This window comes from Chiloscyllium plagiosum, chromosome 28 (genome assembly GCF_004010195.1).
Source record: "Chiloscyllium plagiosum isolate BGI_BamShark_2017 chromosome 28, ASM401019v2, whole genome shotgun sequence".
Taxonomy (NCBI): Eukaryota; Metazoa; Chordata; class Chondrichthyes; order Orectolobiformes; family Hemiscylliidae; genus Chiloscyllium; species Chiloscyllium plagiosum.
In genome coordinates this window covers 49505659-49523897 of record NC_057737.1, presented here as the reverse complement: position 1 = coordinate 49523897, position 18239 = coordinate 49505659, and the positions used below count along the sequence as shown (strand labels likewise).

Here is an 18239-nt window from a genome sequence, read left to right as displayed (position 1 = left end):
AACAAGTGTGTAAATCTTTATTTATATTCCACCAGCAGGAAGGATGGAAACACCCGAGTGGCCAGTGACACTTCTCATCAAAGGGCAGTGCTGTGTGATCAAACAGTGAAGGGGAGGGCAGGGATTAAATCAAAATAGAGTTGGAGAGGGAAATAAAACACTCCACTCCCTGCGGTGCCCACCTCTCCCTGAACAACTCCAGGGCGTTGGTGGATACCGCGTGCTCCTTCCCCAGAGACACCCGGGCTCTAATGTAACCGCGAAAGAGGGGCAGGCAGTCGGCCCTAACGACCCCCTTCATGGCCCATGAACTGCCTGGACCTGTTGATGGCCAGTTTGGCCAGGCCCAGGAGCAGACCCAGTCACCTGGCTGGTATCCTTACAATCACTACATCCCTCCCCCCTCTGAGTCAGAAGACATAGGCCAGTTCTTTTTTTTGAAGCTCATCCTAGGGAATTTTAGTACTGGGTCAGTGTCCTCCAACTCTGCCTGTTATATGGGCGGCACGTAATGCACAGTAGCTCGTCCCTTGCAACTGGAGTGTCTCGGAAGAGTATAGTTCTCCTCTTGAAGCGGCAAAGGCATCGAGGCAGCGATATCTACCATGTCCATCTCAGATTCTGAGGAATCTTCAACACAGATGGAGAAGGAGAGCCCATGGGTTCCAGCCAGGCACATTTTTCTCTCACACACTATTTGTGAGTTTGCAGCTTCATATTGATCCTCATGTTTGTTCAGGACTGTCACACCTACCGAATTTAATACGTCACTGGTCCTGAGAACTCTAGGTCACTTAGGGTGCCTGGAACAGATTTATTTCCCTTCTAAGGCATATGCCTGTCTGGGAGAAACACCTGACAACTATGTCCGAGTTCATGTAAGTGCTCCTTATTGGTCTTCCCTGTTATAAGCATGTCATGTAGATAAAAGGAGATCTGGGGTAAACCTTGTAAAATGTTCTCCATGGTTCACTGAAACTGACCATATATTGGTCCTTCTGGGTATTAATTGTGGCTTACTTCTCGGAATCCTCATCGAACCGCAATTGCAGGTACACATGGCTCATCTCCATTTTCATGAAGGACAGCTCCCTGCCAGATTTCCTTATAAATCAGCTGTGCGAGGGATATTTGGGTCTTTTGAGTATTTTGGGTATTTATCCAGCTGTTGATCATTTGTTTAAAATCCCCACAAAGGCAAACAGCTTCACAATCAGAACTGCCCATTCGGCAAACTGGACTGATTTGATAATTCCTTCACATTCCAGCCTCCTGATTTCTGCCTCTATTTTGCCCATAAAGCAAATGGCACTGGGTGGGCCTTACAGAGTCATGAAGAGAAAGTGAGGTCTGCAGATGCTGGAGATCAGAGCTGAAAATGTGTTGCTGGAAAAGTGCAGCAGGTCAGGCAGCATCCAGGGAAGAGGAGAATCGACGTTTCGGGCATAAGCCCTTCTTCAGGAATGCTTATGCCCGAAATGTCGATTCTCCTGTTCCCTGGATGCTGCCTGACCTGCTGCGCTTTTCCAGCAACACATTTTCAGCTCTTACAGAGTCATGGAATTGCCTCCTGGTCCATGTGGCCTTGGCTCCTTTGATCATCTTTAGACCTACCTGCAAAGCATCTGGATATATAATTAGGACTTCACTTAAGCGTCTACTTTCTAATTGGAAAGTGTTGAGTCAATCAAGGTGAATCTTTCTCAATGAATCTCAGGCCTGAGTTGTTAAGTACAACCAGTGATCACTGAACCAGCTGCTTCTGATAAAAGACCGGAACTGAAGTTGTACTCTTAATCTGTAAAGGTTCTCTGGTATAGGTTCTCAGTCTGTGCATAAGCTTAAGTGTTAGAGTCCAGATCAAGTTTTTTTTCAATATTTTTATTGAGGGAAAAAGATTCTTTATTACTAAATTACAAAATTACAATAAGCTAACTATACAAATGAAAAACAAATAAAAACAACATAAACAAAACAAAACTATACTCATGTGCAAGATAAACAGCCCAGTAGAAGTAATAAATAAATAACATTGCTCAGCGCAACCAAATAATTGCTCTCAACCTTCGAGAGCATTACACCCGCATTTATTCAAAATTCTTCCTCTCGGGGTACCAAGTTCGCTAAATCAGATTGTCATGGTTATACAAATGTCCTCAGTAAAAGGCAGACAAATCTATGTCTAGGTAATCCAAACAGGGCTGCCATATCTTATAAAAATGATCAGTTTTTGGTCCACCATACTTGTGAGAATGTCCGGGGGGGAATATGTTCCATGATTAGCTTACGCCAACTTGACAGGCCCCAACACATCAAAATGTTTTTCCTAGCGCAGAAAATATGGATATTAAAAAGTTTTCTCCCCTGAGTATCTAAAGAAGATTAATTGGGCAGGCCCAGGAGAAGAGAGAGGACGGGTCCATCTTAACTTCAGTCCCCAAGACCCTCTCCATTACTCCTGCCACAGCGCTGCAGCACGTAGAAAGCCTGTGGCAGGACCACGGACAGTGAGTGAGAGTACCAGTACTTATTTTACACTTGGGGCACACTGAGGACACTCCCACCTTAAATTTCGAGAGACTGTCTGGGGCTAGATGGACCCTAGGAAGAATCTTCAACTGCATGGCATAGGTTCTATTACAGATCAAAATCTTTCTCGTATTATGACAAATATCCTCCCATGTCTCAGAGGAGATCGCAACTCCTAACTCTCTCTCCCAGACCTCACATTGTTGCTCAATATCATCTGAGGGACTACCTCACCTGAAATGATGAAGAGGACTAACTGAGAGTGCTCTTGGCATGGAGCACCCTCTTCTCTGTATCAGATCCGTAGGAGTCAGTCAAGGACATCGTTCCTTTTTGAACAAATTTTTCCCTAATCTGGAAAAAGTGAGAAAGGTCTCTGCTAGAGAACCTATACTTGTGGCTTATTTAGTCAAAGGACATCATTGCTTCACCCTCAAAAGTCACCAGGAAACTCCCCTAGCTGCCCAGAGTTTAAACCCAGGGTCCATTATCCCTGGCCGGAACCCTGGCACACCAACTATAGGGATAAGAAAATAAGTTTTCGATACATTCCCCTCACTTTGCCGCATTGCCCTCCACGCTTTGACAGTATTAATAATTATTGGATTATGACAGTAGTCCGCAACTTTCCTCATTTTATCTAAGAACAATGGGTTCTTTGCCTGAGAGGCCTCAATGTCCAACCATATTGACGCCGGGTCCTCAGTCATTCACAACAGATAAAAGGGAGCTTAATTGATATTTTTTAATATCCGGGAGATCCACTCCCCTCTGCCCTTGGGGTAATTGCAATTTGGCGAGCTTAATAAAGGGCCGTCTGTGGTGCCAGATAAAAGAGCTAAACCAGCCATTAAGTCGCCAAAGTGTTTGCCTGGGAAAAATCAAAGGAAGCATTTACATAGGGTATAGCAAACAAAGAAGGACATTCATTTTAATAAGGGCTACTCGATCTAACCAAGATATTGGAAGGGCCTCCCATCTTTGATGATCTTGTATAATCTTGTCAAGCAAGTGGACAAAATAGTGTTAAGTAAATTATCGAAGATGGTTGTAACAAAAATACCTAAATAAAACCCCAACCTGTGACCACTTAAAGGGAAACCGTGACTCACCCTCAATGTGAAATATTCCCCTATAGCCTCTGATTTTGAAAAATTAAACTTCTGCCCAAAAAGGAGCCCAATAAATTTGTATCAAATGGGCTACAGAAACTAATGGGGTTCAAAAAAAAAGAACATCATCTACATATAATGTGATCTTATGTGCCTTTAATCCCACTTCTGGGGCAGTTATGTTAGAATCCCTGCACATAGCCTTTACCAGCAGTTCAATCACCAGTGTAAAGAGTGAGTGGAGGGGGGACCTTGCCGACTACCCCTACAGATACCAAGATTACTGGATCTTACACCATACAGCGAGAGGATCACTATAAAGGACCCCTATCCACCCAATAAAGACTTCACTTAGACTAAACCATTCCAGGATGTAAAAAGGATATGGCCACTCCGCCCGGTCAAATGTCTTCTCTGCATCTAAATTGATCACTAATCCCTGAACCGATCTCTGCTAACACGCTAGGACCATATTAAGTAATCTCCTGACATTGTTGGAGGATCTGTGTGCGGCCCTTTATAAAACCTGTCTGGGCCTCTTTGACAATGGAAAGCAACACGGTTTCCAGCCTTAATGTAAGAGTCTTGGATAAAATTTAAAAATCAGAATTTATAAGTAAGATGGGCCTATAAGGAGCACAGGCCTCCTGGATTTCCCTTTCTGAAGGATGAGAGCGATATTAGCCTCTCTCATGGATGGTGGGAGGCAATCATGACTGTACAAATAATTGTAAATGTCCAGTATTAGCCCTGACAGGATATTTATAAATTCTTTGTAGAATCCTCTAGGGAGACCGTCAGGGCTGGGCACCTTCCCACTCTGAAGCCGCTCACTGCCTCCTGTACCTTTCGCACTGTTAAAGGGACATTAAGGACAGACATCTGTTCAGAGGTCACGCCTGGAAGATCCAGGCTCTTAAAAAAGGACTCCACCTTAGCACATCTGTCCTCATAGCATTCTGACTGGTATAATTCGGAGTAAAAGCTACAAAATGCAGCATTCATCTTTTTAGAATCACAAGAGTTCCAGTCCCTTCCCTGATTGATCTAATAGATTGGGGGATGTTCTTTTTTCTAGCCAGATATTTGCCCGGCCTATCACCATGCTCAAACAACCTTTGTTTTGCAAAGGAAAGTTCCTTCCCTGCTGTGTGTGAGAGCGTGGAATTCAAGGTGGACTGAAGAGCTATGACCTGCTGCAACTTAGCCACCGATGGCCGTCTCAGCTGTCTTCAGTCGCTCCTCGAGCAGAAGCTGCTGCTCTCCCTTCTGTTGCTTCCAACTGGCAGCAGATAATTATCCCCCTGGCATCAGCCTTAGCAGTCTTCCACAGAACAGATGGGTTGCTAACCATATCCAAATTAATGGCCAAGAATACTTTACACTCATTAGAGAAATATTCGATGATCTTACTGTCCCTGAGAATAAAGGGATCCATTCACCAGTGCCATGATCTGTATCTTGACTGCTAAGTATACTGCTGTGTGATTGGATATGGTAATATCCCCAATTGTGCAGGACATCATCAAATCCAAATAAATTGTGGGGGCTAGGAAAAGATCAATCCTAATATGACACTTGTGCGGTGTAACAAAAAACATAAAGTCCCTACTTGCAGGATGGAGACGCCTCCAAAAATCCACCAGCCCCACTTCACACATAAATCAACTAGTTGCTTAGATTGCAGAGAAAGTTCTTGGCATCCACCTGACAGAGAACCTCATCTGCACCCTCAACACCAGCTCCATAGCCCCATGGATGTCCACCATGAATGGGTTGGTATATGGGCACATACTCAACAGTCAGTTTCTTTTCCTGCCATACAGATTTGATACGCCAGATAGAAAATATATTGGAGTGTATTGTGATCGTCTTAGTTGCTTTAGTTTCGTAACAGAGGGGAAGCTGATTCTGAAAGGATTTACATGATTTGGATGAGAATATAGGAGGCATGGTTAGTAAGTTTGCAGATGACACCAAAATTGGTGGTACAGTGGAGCGTGAGGAAGTTATCTAAGATTACAAAGAGATCCTGATCAATTAGGTTGATGGGCTGAGGGGTGGCAGATGGAGTTTAATTTAGATAAATGTGAAGTATTGCTTTTTCATTAATACAAACAAGGACAGGACGTACATTATACAATTAATGGTAAGGCCCTGGGTAGTGTTGAAGAACAGAAAGACCGAGCAGTTGAGATACATAATTCTTTGAAAGTTGTATCACAGGTAGACAGAGTGATTAAGAAGGCATTTAGCACAATTGCTTTCATTGTAGGAGTAGGGATGTCATGTTGAGGTTATACAAGACATTGGTGAGGCCTCTCCTGGAATATTCTGGACAGTCTGGTCTAGGAAGGATATTATTAAATTGGGAGTGGTTCAGAAAAGATTTACCAGGGTGTTGCTGGGAAGAGAGTTTGAGATATGAAAATAGACTGGAACATTTTTTACTGGAGTGTAGAATGTTGAGGGGTGATCTTATTGAAGTTTATAAAATCCTTAGGGACATAGATAAGATAAATATCCCTAGGGTGGGGGATGCATATTTTTAAGGTGAGAGGTAAAAGATTTGAAGATAAGAGGGGCAACATTTTCTGTTACACAGTTAGTGTGTGGAATGAACTGCCAGAGAAAATGGTGGCTGCAGGTATGGTTACGTTTAAAAGACAATTGGATAAGTCCATGAACAGGAAATGTTTGGAGGGATAGGGGCCAAGAGCAGGCAGGTGGAACGAGACTAGTTTGGGAATATGGTCAGTATGGACTGGTTGGATTAAAGGGTCTGTTTTTGTGCTGTGTGACTAAATTCTCTGAAGAAGTTGGATACAGCTAAAGGAACCAAAGGATGTGGGGGGGAGGGGAAAGCAGGAACAGGCATCCAACAGGAGTAAATGGCAGAGCCGGCTTACAGGGATGAATGGCCTGCTCCTGATTTCATTATCTATGTTTTTATGATCTTTCAGATTGTCATTAACTTACTTTTTAATCTAACGTTATATTTCCTAAACATTAAAACATGTATAACCCAACAAAATATAAAAGCTCCATTTTGAGATGATTTTCAACTTTAATCTACTTCACATTATAAAACAGTTAATGCCAGTTTAAAAGAAGCAAACAATCTGCTTAATTATTCTGATCCATGGATCATGCTGTACATTCTTCAAAACTATTGCTGTTCTTTAAATGACATTTAGAGCTCCGTTTGAACTTTTGTATTTTGTTTCAGAGATGAAACTTTGCTTGTAGCACATCGAAAGCCCAAGTTATCAGAAGCTGAGTCAGGCGTGTTCCCCATCCTAGAAAGAAACACAGCAAATTAGCTTTCTGATACTTTTCCTTATTTTTGACGTTTGATGTGTGTTAGGTCACAATCACACTTAGTTACTGACTGTCATTAACTTGTATGTGTTGACAGGACAGCACATCACTGTTTTCTTGTTCTCTGTGAGCAGTTTTTTGCAATGCTTGGTATCTTTAAATTCTTCACTGAGGCTGCATATACAATGTTTAACACAAAGTAAGATCCCTTACAGGCTGCTGCTGCACATACAGTGCTGCACAAAACACTTAGTATGACAAATTCTGCTCTCATGCTAATTATTGGCTCGCTATGCCAGGAGGTTACCAGAAAGACAGCGCTACAGAGAGACAGCTAGTATATTTTTAAGGGGTGGTACATCTAACTGGAAGGATTTTTATGGTACTTGCCACAGAAAATGTTGGGAGCTGAGAAATAGCTGACAACCTTCTCAGATGATGATGTGGTGGTGTAGGTGCAGGAAGTGGAGGAAACACACCCTCTATCCTCAATGTTACTGATTTTCAACAGGAGTGCTGCAACAAGGTGAGACGTATGCCACATCGGAAGGCAGTGCCATCTTAATTCCTGATACTAGACACTCAATTTGGTTAAGCAGGGGAGGGGCAATTCCCTGCAACGGATTGGTGAATGGTGCTGTCACTGTGCAACGCTGATGAGTCTGACACTTCTGGCTTCCAGCAACAGGTTTCCTCTCCAAGAATGGGACACACAGTGACTTCTGCAGGGTGGGCATGTGCTGAGAGGTACCTGGTTCATGACTGGGGGATCAATGACACTGAGGAAGCTGCAGGGGAGCCTCACCAGAAACTCAGTCTCCATTCCTACTATGAGCTAGTAAATGCAAGTACATGCGATGTTTATGAAAGTAAGTGGATATGCTGTGGAATTGTTTGCCTGATTAAAATGTGCCTTCAGTACAGGAAGCCATCTGTGCAGGTAAAGAGACAAGATCAGGAAGGTGGTGTCTAGGTCAAATGGTTGAGGGTTCAAATCTCAGTCTATTTACCCAAATCAGAGTATGAGGAGAAAAACAGAATAATTATGCTCCATCTCAACAACATTTATCCCTAGATCAACATCCAGAACAGATTAAGGGCAGCACAGTGGTTCAGTGGTTAGCGCTGCTGCCTGAGGGGGCTAGGTTTAATTCCATCCTCTGGCAACTGTCTGAGTGGAGTTTGCTCAATTCCTGTGCCTGTACGGGTTTCCCTCGGGTGCTCTGGTTTCCTACCAATTTTAATGGTACGAGGCAAGAACTTTCAAAATTTGATGGCATGCGATTGTTCGCAGGTAAAGGGACGGCTGGACAATGCGGAGCCTTCAAAAATGAGCTAACAAGGGTCCAGAGATAATGTGTTCCTGTTCGGGTGAAAGGTAAGGCTGGTAAGTGTAGGCAATGCTGGATGACGTGAGAAATTAAGGTTTTGGTCAAGAAAAAGTAGTATAGACAGCAGAGATCGAGTGAATCCTTAGAGTATAAACACAGTAGGAATATACTTAAAAGAGGGCAAAAAGGGAAGATGAGATAGCTTTGGCAAATAGAGTCATAGAGTCAGAGATATACAGCATGGAAACAGACCCTTCGGTCCAACCTGTCCATGCCAACCAGATATCCCAACTCAATCTAATCCCACCTCCCAACACCCAGCCCATATCCCTCCACACATTTCCTATTCATATACCCATCCAAATGCCTCTTAAATGTTGCAATTGTACCAGCCTCTACCACTTCCATACACATACCACACTCTGCGTGAAAAAGTTGCCCCTTAGGTCTCTTTTATATCTTTCTCCTCTCACCCTCAACCTATGCCCTCTAGTTCTGGGCTTCCCCAGGGAAAATACTTTGTCTATTTATCCTATCCATGCCCCTCATAATTTTGTCAACCTCTATTACCCCTCAGCCTCCGACGCTCCAGGGAAAACAGCCCCAGCCTGTTCAGCCTCTCCCTGTAACTCAAATCCTCCAACCCTGGCAACACCCTTGTAAACCTTTTCTGAATCCTTTCAAATTTCACAACATCTTTCTGATAGGAAGGAAACCAGAATTGCACACAATATTCCAACAGTGGGCTAACCAATGTCCTGTAAAGATCAGTAAGGCAGCCTGTGTGTGGAACGACAGGAGATGTGGAAGCTACTAAATGAGTATTTTGCACGAGTGTTTACTGTGAAAGGGAGCATGGAAGATATAGAATGCAGGGAAACAGATGGTGACATCTTGAAAATGTCCATATTACAGAGGAGGAAGTGCTGGATGTCTTGAAATGCAAAAAGGTAGATAAATTCCCAGGACCTGATCAGTTGTACCCTAGAACTCTGTGGGAAGCTAGAGAAGTGATTGTTGAGCCCCTTGCTGAAATATCTGGATCATTAGTAGTCAGAGATGAGGTGCCATAAGTCTGGAGGTTGGCTTACATGGTGCCACTGTTTAAGAAAAGTAGTAAGGAAAAACGAAGGAACCAAAGACCAGTGGGCCTGACATTGGTGGTGGGCAAGTTGTTGGACGGAATCCTGAGGGACAGGATGTACATGTATTTAGATAGGCAAGGACTGATTAGAGATAGTCAACATGGCTTTGTGTAGGAAATCATGTCTCGCTAACTTGATTGAGTTTTTGAAGAAATACCAAAGAGGATTGATGAGGGCAGAGCGGCGGACATGACCTATATGGACTTAGTAAAGCGTTTGACAAGGTCCCTCGTGATAAACTGGTTAGCAAAGTCAGATCACACGGAATACAGGGAGAACTAACCAATTGGATACAGAACTGGATCAAAGGTAGAAGGCCACTTGAAGGTGGTTGTGGAAGATTGCTTTTCAGACTAGAGGCCTGTGACCACTGGTGTGCCACATGGATTGGTGCTGGGTCCACTGCTTTTTGTCTTTTACATAAATGATTTGGATGGGAACATAGGAGTGATAGTAAGTTTGCAGATGACACCAAAATTGGAGGTTAGATTAGATTACTTACAGTGTGGAAACAGGCCCTTCGGCCCAACAAGTCCACACCGCCCCGCCGAAGCGCCACCCACCCATACCCTTACGTTTACCCCTTACCTAACACTACGGGCAATTTAGCATGGCCAATTCACCTGACCTGCACATCTTTGGACTGTGGGAGGAAACCCACGCAGACACGGGGAGAATGTGCAAACTCCACACAGTTAGTCGCCTGAGTCGGGAATTGAACCCGGGTCTCTGGCGCTGTGAGGCAGCAGTGCTAACCACTGTGCCACCGTGCTGCCCATACACACCGTGTAGTGGAAAGTGAAGAAGGTTAACTTAGAGTACAACGGGATCTTGATCAGAGGGGCCAGTGGGCCAAGGAGTAGCAGATGAAGTTTAATTTAGATAAATCTGAGATGCTGCATTTTTGAAAGGCAAATAAGAGTGTGACTTTCATAGAATCCCTCGTGTGGAAACGGGTCAGTCGGCCCAACAAGCCCACACTGACCCTCCGAAGAGTAACCCACCCAGACCCATTCCCCTACCCCATTACTCTACATTTATCCCTGACTAATGCACCTAGCCTGTACATCCCTGAACACTATGGGCGATTTAGCATGGCCAATTCACCTAACCCGCACATCTTTTGATTGTGGGAGAAAACCCACGCAGACACGGGGTGAATGTGCAAACTCCACACAGACAGTTGCCCAGGTCCTCAGTGCTGTGAAGGCAGCACGGCTAACCACTGAGCCACCGTGCTGCCCCAACTTATCTTAATGATAAGGTCCTGGGGACTGTGGCTGAACAAGAGACCTTGGAGTGCAGGTTCATAGTTCCTTGAAAGTAGAGTCTTCAGCAGATAGGATAGTGAAGAAGGTGTTTGGCATGCTTTCCTTTATTGGTCAGAGCATTGAGTGTAGAAGTTGGGATGTCATGTTATAGCTGTACAGGACATTGGTTAGGCCACTTTTAGAATATTGTGTGCAATTCTGGTCTCCTTCCTATAGGAAGGATGCTGTGAAACTTGCAAGGATTCAGAAAAGACTTAAAAGGATGTTACTAGGGTTGAAGGATTTGAGCTGTAGGGAGAGGTTGAACAGGCTGGGGTGTTTTGCCTGGAGCGTTGATGGCTCTCAGCATCTCATGGATGTCCAGTCTCGAGTTGCAAGATCTATTCAAAGTCTATCCCATTTAGCACGGTGATAGTTCCAACATGATGGAGGGTATTCTCAATGGGAAGGTGGAATCTTTTTCTCCTGTGCAGTGGTCAGTCTTACCATTACTATCATGAACAGATGTATCTGCAGCATTGCAGACTGATAAGGATGAGGTCAAGTATGTTTTTCTCTCTTGTTGGTTCCCTTACCATCTGCCGCAGGCTCAGTCGAGCAGCTATGTCTTTTTGGATGCTGATAAACTTGACCAGTAGTGTTAGTGTCAAGCCACTCTTGGGAGGGGCATTGAAATCCCCCACCCAGATTACATTTTGTCCAGGTTTTGTTCATCATGGAGGAGCACTGATTCATCAGTGTAATAGAGTATGTGGTAACCAGCAATAGATTTCCTTGCACATGTTTAACCAGAAGCCACGAGACTTCATGGGGTCTGGAGTCAATGTTAAGTACTCCAAGGGCAACTCCTTCCGACTGTATACCACTGTGCTGCCATCTCTGATGTTGGTGGAGGTGTCTGGGACATGATCTGTCAGGTTTGACTAGATCAGGCTGTTGTTTGACTAGTCTATACTACAGCATTTCCAATTTTATCACTAAACCCAGATATAAGTGAGGAGGACTTTGCAGGATTGAGAGGGATGTTTCTGCTGTTGGCTATTCTGGTGCATAGGTTGATGCGAAGGGTTCACTTCTTTCTTGAGACTTCATAACAATTGTATCAATCAAGTGGCTTGCTCGGCCATTTCAGAGGGCAGTCGAGAGTCAACCACATTGTTGTAGGTCTAGGTTTGCATATAGACCAGACCACGTGAGGTAGGCAGATATCCTTTCCTGAAGGACATTAGTGAGCTGGAGAGATTTTTCTGACAATCAACAATGGTTTCATAGTCTTCAGTAGATTCTTAATTTCAGACACTTCTTTTATTGAATTCAAATTCCACCATTTGTCGTGGCAGGATCCGAACCCAGCTCCCAGAACATTAGTTGAGTTTCCAGATTAACAGTCTAGCGATAATACCACCAGGCCATCCCCTCCCCTCATAGATTAAATAGATTGCAGAATTTTGTCCATCAGTTAACCAACCTATTGTTTCCTGCTTTTCGTTTCCAACCACTTCTTGAATACAGGAGTTATATTTGTTATTTTCCTGTCTAATAGGATATTTCCAGAGAATTTGGAAGATTAAACCCAATACTCCTAATACCTAGTCATGACACTTTAGAAAGGACGATGAGATTTCTTGAAAGGCGGCAGAGGATATGTTCTAGACTTTAGGAACAAGTTTACTTTGCTAAAGCTGGAATTTTTCTCCTTGTAGCAAAGGAAACTGAAGGGCAAACATATGGAGGTGCACAGGTGAGAAAATCAGTTTGCATTTGTTGTTGACACAGGACGAAAGGATACTGGTTTAGGGTTTTGGGAAAAGAGATAAAGGGGAGATTAATTGACAATGACTTGCCCAGGAGGGTGCTATAAGTGAGGACAATGAATGATTTTAGAAGGAAATTGAATTGGCACTTGAGAGAAATAAAAGCAGTCTTCATGGCTAGAGCTAGGAAATTGAATCTGATTAGTCTATAAAATTATGTTGCTGTAAAGTCCAGGTCTTTTAATTTTTCTGTAATTTGATTGTGGACTGAAATGGAAGAAGAACTGTTATAAAACCAACGACAGGCAAAGGATTACGGTGTGTTTTTGAAATCAAATAACATTATACTCATTGTAAATACACTTTACACAAGTGTTGGTTCAAGCAGAGGGAGCAAATGTAGATAAGCTGCTGCCAAGGGTGCAGACAAATGCAGATGCAGCAGGCAACAAGTTCCTGATTGATAACTGGTTACTACTCCACAGATCAATGACAAAAGCCTGTTGTCTGCCAACAATTATGCAATTGGCTCTCAGGCAGCCAAAAAGCTTCAGGCTGTGAACACAAGAAGCTATAAGATCTCCACTAGCACAGACGCTGACTGTTCTCTGCAGTAATTTAAAAAAAACTAAGCCTGAAGTAAACCAGATTATTCTGTCTTCACTTGTTGTAAGCTGTGACTTTTAATTAATAACTCAGAGACCAGTCACCATAACCTCCTGCAAACCAGTGAAAGCATCTGGAGAAGGAAGATTGAGAAACTGCATTCTGATCAGCACAAGAATCATCTCTGCAACTCTGTAAACAAGAGCCAGTGAACTGCCTTTCCCTCGGTCCATAACATCCAGGATGACTCTCTGACTGTTATTTCCAGTGCACTACCCAAGTAAGGTTGTGCAAAAATGACTACTTCTAAGATCATTAAAAGACGCAAAGCAGGAGTTAATCGAATATTCTCCACATGTGTGGATAAGTATAGCCTTCAAGAACACTCATGAAGTTTGACACCACTGAGGTCAATGCAGCCCATTTGGCTGACCTCCAATACTCCACCTTCAACATATATATTCTTTATCCAGCAGCATCCTGTGAGAACAGATGTGTTCCATCTCCAAGAAACACTAAAGCAACTCTCCAACTTCTATCAACAGCACTTTCCAAACCCATCATCTTTACCAGGCCAAAGCACAAGGATAGTAGCTGCCTGGGAACACACCAGTAATGCACTGTCCTGGCTTGTAACAATATTCCTTCACTAACATTGCGTCAATATCCTAGAAATTTCTTCTTGATAGCACTGTGGGTCAGAATTAGGACAGACATTAAATGCCAACTAAATCCCAGGAATAACTGTAAATAGGTCAGAGGTTTTGAAGCCACACCCAGCATCGAAGTTATCAGAAATTGCTGCCGGACCTTGATCAGCTGGGAAGTGGGCTGAGAAATGGTAGGTGGAGTTTTACATAGGTAAGTGTGAGGTCTGCCATTTTGGAAAGTCAAATTAATGGTGAATGGAAGAGCCTTAAGGAGTGTAGTGGAACAGAGGGACCTTGGAGTTCAGGTGCACGGTTCTCTGAAAGTGGAGTCCCAGGTAGACAGGGCAGTGAAGAAGGCTTTTGGCACACTGGCCTTCATTAGTCAGGGCATTGAGTATAGAAGTTGGGAAATTATGTTGTAGTTACACAGGACATTGGTGAGACCGCACTTGGGAGTACTGTGTTGAGTTTTGGTCACCTCATTATAGAAAGGATGTTATTAAACTGGAAAGAGTGCAGAAGAAATTTACGAGGATATTGCCAGGACCCAAGGGTCTGAGTTCTCGGGAGAGGTTGGACAAGCTAGGACCTTTTTCTTTAGAGCTTAGGAGACTGAGGGGTGACCTTATAGAGGTGTATAAGATCATGAGAGGCATGGATAAGGTGAATGCACTCAGTCCTTTTCCCAGGGTTGGGGAATCGAGGACAAGAGGGCATCAGTTTACAGTTACAGGGGAAAGAATAAAAGGGAACCTGAGGGGCAACTTTTGTTTTTACACAGAGGGTGGTACGGACATGGAATGAGCTGCCAGTGGATGTGGTTGAGGTGGGTACATTAACAACATTTAAAAGGCATTTGGACAAATACCTGGATAGGAAAGATTTAGAAGAAAATGGATCAAACGCAGGGAAATGGGGTTAGTGTAGATTGACATTTTGGTCGGCATGGACCAGTTTGGGCCAAAAGGCCTGTCTCCATGCTGTAGGACTCTTTGACTCTAAGTATGTGAATACAAAAATCAGCTGAGTCACACATGCAGCTAGTTCCTGTGTTAATTAGTGTTGCTTGAGCTGAGGTACCACATTTCAACCAGCAGTACACTCTGCGTTTAAGGTGTTTCAGGAAAGTAAATTGTACCTATGGCTCTTGACTCTCCCTTGTCACGCACTGTGATTACAGCCCCCATGTTTAACAATCAATCACACTCTTCAAATAGGCACACATTTGCTAAGGCACTGGAAGATATCTGTATTGATGGAACAATCACCAAGGGCTATTTTAAAAAGAAATGTACCAGAAGCTCAAAATAAAGTGAAAAATAAATCATTGTACCAGAGAAGATACAAGACGGGTCTGGCAGCAAATAATAGAAAGAATTCCATAAGTCACATATAAATTTAACAAGTGCATTAAGAGGATAATAGGATGAAGGCATTGTTGAGGTACAGAATGAATAATGTGTGACTGCTTATACCAAACGAGGTCTTTCACAATGGGAACAGTTTTATCCTAGACACCTCTGAAGTTTAAACACCTCTTGTAAATCTCTCAATTCTCTTTTCTTGAAAGAAATACGTCTTAACATCTCAAAACTCTCCCCTAAACTGAAGGCCCACACCCATGGAACCATTCTTGTAAATGTTTTCTATACTCTCTCATAGAACATTCCAGCGCAGTGCAGACCCTTCTGCCCTCGTTGTTGTGCCGAACTGTGAAATCAATCTGAAGCCCATCTAACCTACACTATTCCATTTTCATCCATATCCATATCCAATGCCCATTTAAATGCCTACGAGTCTGCTACTGCTGCAGGAAGTGTGTTCTACGCCCCTCCTACTCTCTTTGTGGGCGGCACGGGTGGCACAGTGGTTAGCACTGCTGCCTCGCAGCGTCAGAGACCCGGGTTCAATTCCCGCCTCAGGCGACTGACTGTGTGGAGTTTGCACATTCTCCCCGTGTCTGCGTGGGTTTCCTCCGGGTGCTCCGGTTTCCTCCCACAGTCCAAAGATGTGCAAGTCAGGTGAATTGGCCATGTTAAATTGTCCGTAGTGTTAGGTAAGGGGTAAATGTAGGGGTATGGGTGGTTTGCGCTTCGGCGGGTCGGTGTGGACTTGTTGGGCCGAAGGGCCTGTTTCCACACTGTAAAGTAATCTAAAGTAATCTAATCTAATCTAAAGTAAAGAAACTACCTTTGACATCTGTCCTATATCTATCACCCCTCAATTTAAAGCTATACCCCCTCGAGCTAGCCATCGCCCTGTCTACCCTATCTAACCCTCTGATGATCTGGTGTGCTCACCTGTCTTCACTTTTTCCACATGTGCATTTCCCAGAATTGGATGCAATACTCCAGCTCTGCCCAAACTCAAAGGAAGTGTTAGCTGAAGTTTAGTTTGATTTTGATTTCTATCGTTTTGCTTTGTAACAGAGATTCTGCAGCAATCATGTGGTGAGTGGAATGTTCATAGGGATTGCGAATGGCTAGTTATCCAATGCATATATGTTAAGGTGTCCACAATCTTTCTGCATGTCCAATCTTTCTAATTCATCGTAGCATGAAAGTTGATGGAATTTGAATTCAATTAACAATGAAGAGTCTAATGTTGTCCACAAAACCGTTGTTGATTCTTTGGAAAAACACAAATTATTCGCTAATGTCTTTGAGGGAAGGAAACTGTCATCCTTATCTAGTTTGGCCTTTATGTTACTGACTCTGGACAATTAGGGATTAGAAATAAACACTGTCTGAGCCAGGGACACCCAAGGGACCTGATCCAATGGGACAGTCTTCATCTGAACCACGCTGGGATCAGAGTCTACTGCATCGCATAATTAGGGGTGTACACAGGACTTAAACTAAATTGGGGGGGGTTCAGTTACAGGAGAAATTAGAAAACCTGAATTAAAAGAGGTGATAAGAATGCAGAATTCAGGAGAGATTATTAAAATCTGCAGCACAGACACAAATAGGAGAGAGTGTATGGATGGGTTTAGCAATCAAACTTCAAGCACACTGGACAGACGAATGACAATGGGAGGAGGGACACTTAATACAGAACTGAAGGAGTTATATCTAAATGCATGCAGTATAAGGAATAAGGGAAATGAGCATGTGGCGCAGATCGAAATTGGCTGCATGAGGATCAGAACTGGGAGCTGAATATTCAAGGATATATTTCCTAACGAAAAGATAGGCAGGTGGGCAGAGTGGGTGTGTTAGTATTAGTTAAAAAATGAAATTAAATCAATATTAAGAAATGAAGTGGGGTCAAACGCTGTAGAAGACAGTGAGGTCTGCAGATGCTGGAGATGAGAATTGAGAATGTGTTGCTGGAAAAGGACAACAGGTCAGGTCAGGCAACATCCGAGGAGCAGGAAAATCGATATTTAGGGCCGGAGCCCTTCATCAGGAATGAGGGTGGGAGCCTTGGGGGTGGAGAGGTAAATGGGAGGGGATGGGGCAGGGGAGAAGATAGCTGAGAGTGCAATAGGTGGATGGAGGTGGGGGTAAATGTGATGGGTGAAGTGGATAGCTGAGAATGACGATTGACAGATGGGACAGGTCATGAGGACGGTGCTGAACTGGCAAGTTGAAACTGGGGTAAGGTGGGGGGGTGGGGGAATGAGGAAACCAGTGAAGTCCACATTGATGCCATGGGGATAAAGGGTCCCGAAGAGGAAGATAAGGCGTTCTTCCTCCAGGCGTCGGGTGATGAGAGAGTGGCGATGGAGGAGGCCCAGGACCTGCATGTCCTCGGCAGAGTGATTTGGAGATGCCAGTATTGGACTGGGGTGTACAAAGTTAAAAATCACACAACACCAGGTTATAGTCCAACAGGTTTAATCGAAAGCTAGTGTGCTTCCAATTAAACCTGTTGGACTATAACCTGGTGTTGTGTGATTTTTAACTCGGCAGAGTGGGAGGGAGAGTTGAAATGTTCAGCCACGGGGCAGTGAGGTTGATTGGTATGGGTGTCCCGGAGATGTTCTCTAAAGCACTCTGCGAGAAGGCGTCCAGTCTCCCCAATGTAGAGGAGACTGCATCGGGAGCAACAGATACAATAAACGAAATGTGCGGTAGGGGAAACTTTGATGGATGTGGAAGGCTCCTTTGGGGCCTTGGAGGGAAGTAAGGGGAGAGGTCTGGGCCCAGGTTTTGCAATTCTTGCGGTGGCAGGGGAAAGTGTCCGGAGGGGAGGGTGGGTTGTTTTGGGGGCGGTTGCGTGGATCTGACCAGGTAGTCACAGAGGGAATGGTCTTTGCAGAAAGCAGATAGGGGTGGGGAGGGAAATGTATCCCTAGTGGTGGGGTCCATTTATAGGTAGCGGAAATGTTGGCTGACGATGCGATTTATGCGGAGGTTGGTGGGGTGGAAGGAGAGGACCGTGGCAGGGGTGGCAGGGCTCTGTCCTTGTTATTGGAGGGGTGGGGTTTGAGGGTGGAGGGGAAATTACGGTCTTTAAAGGAGGTGGCCATCTGATGTGTTCTGTGGTGGAACTGGTCCTCCTGGGAGCAGATG

At 44.0% G+C, this 18239-nt stretch overlaps 1 protein-coding gene across 1 annotated transcript in view; it reads right to left on the bottom strand.

The window, feature by feature from the left end:
* Positions 1-6688: 6688 nt before the first annotated feature.
* The window catches only part of sumf2 (sulfatase modifying factor 2), a 65182-nt gene continuing 53631 nt past the window's right edge, over positions 6689-18239 (bottom strand). Inside the window, exon 9 of the mRNA XM_043718881.1 lies at positions 6689-6940. Coding sequence (XP_043574816.1) covers positions 6835-6940 — 106 coding nt within the window. The 3' untranslated portion in view covers positions 6689-6834. The remainder of the gene's footprint in view (positions 6941-18239) is intronic.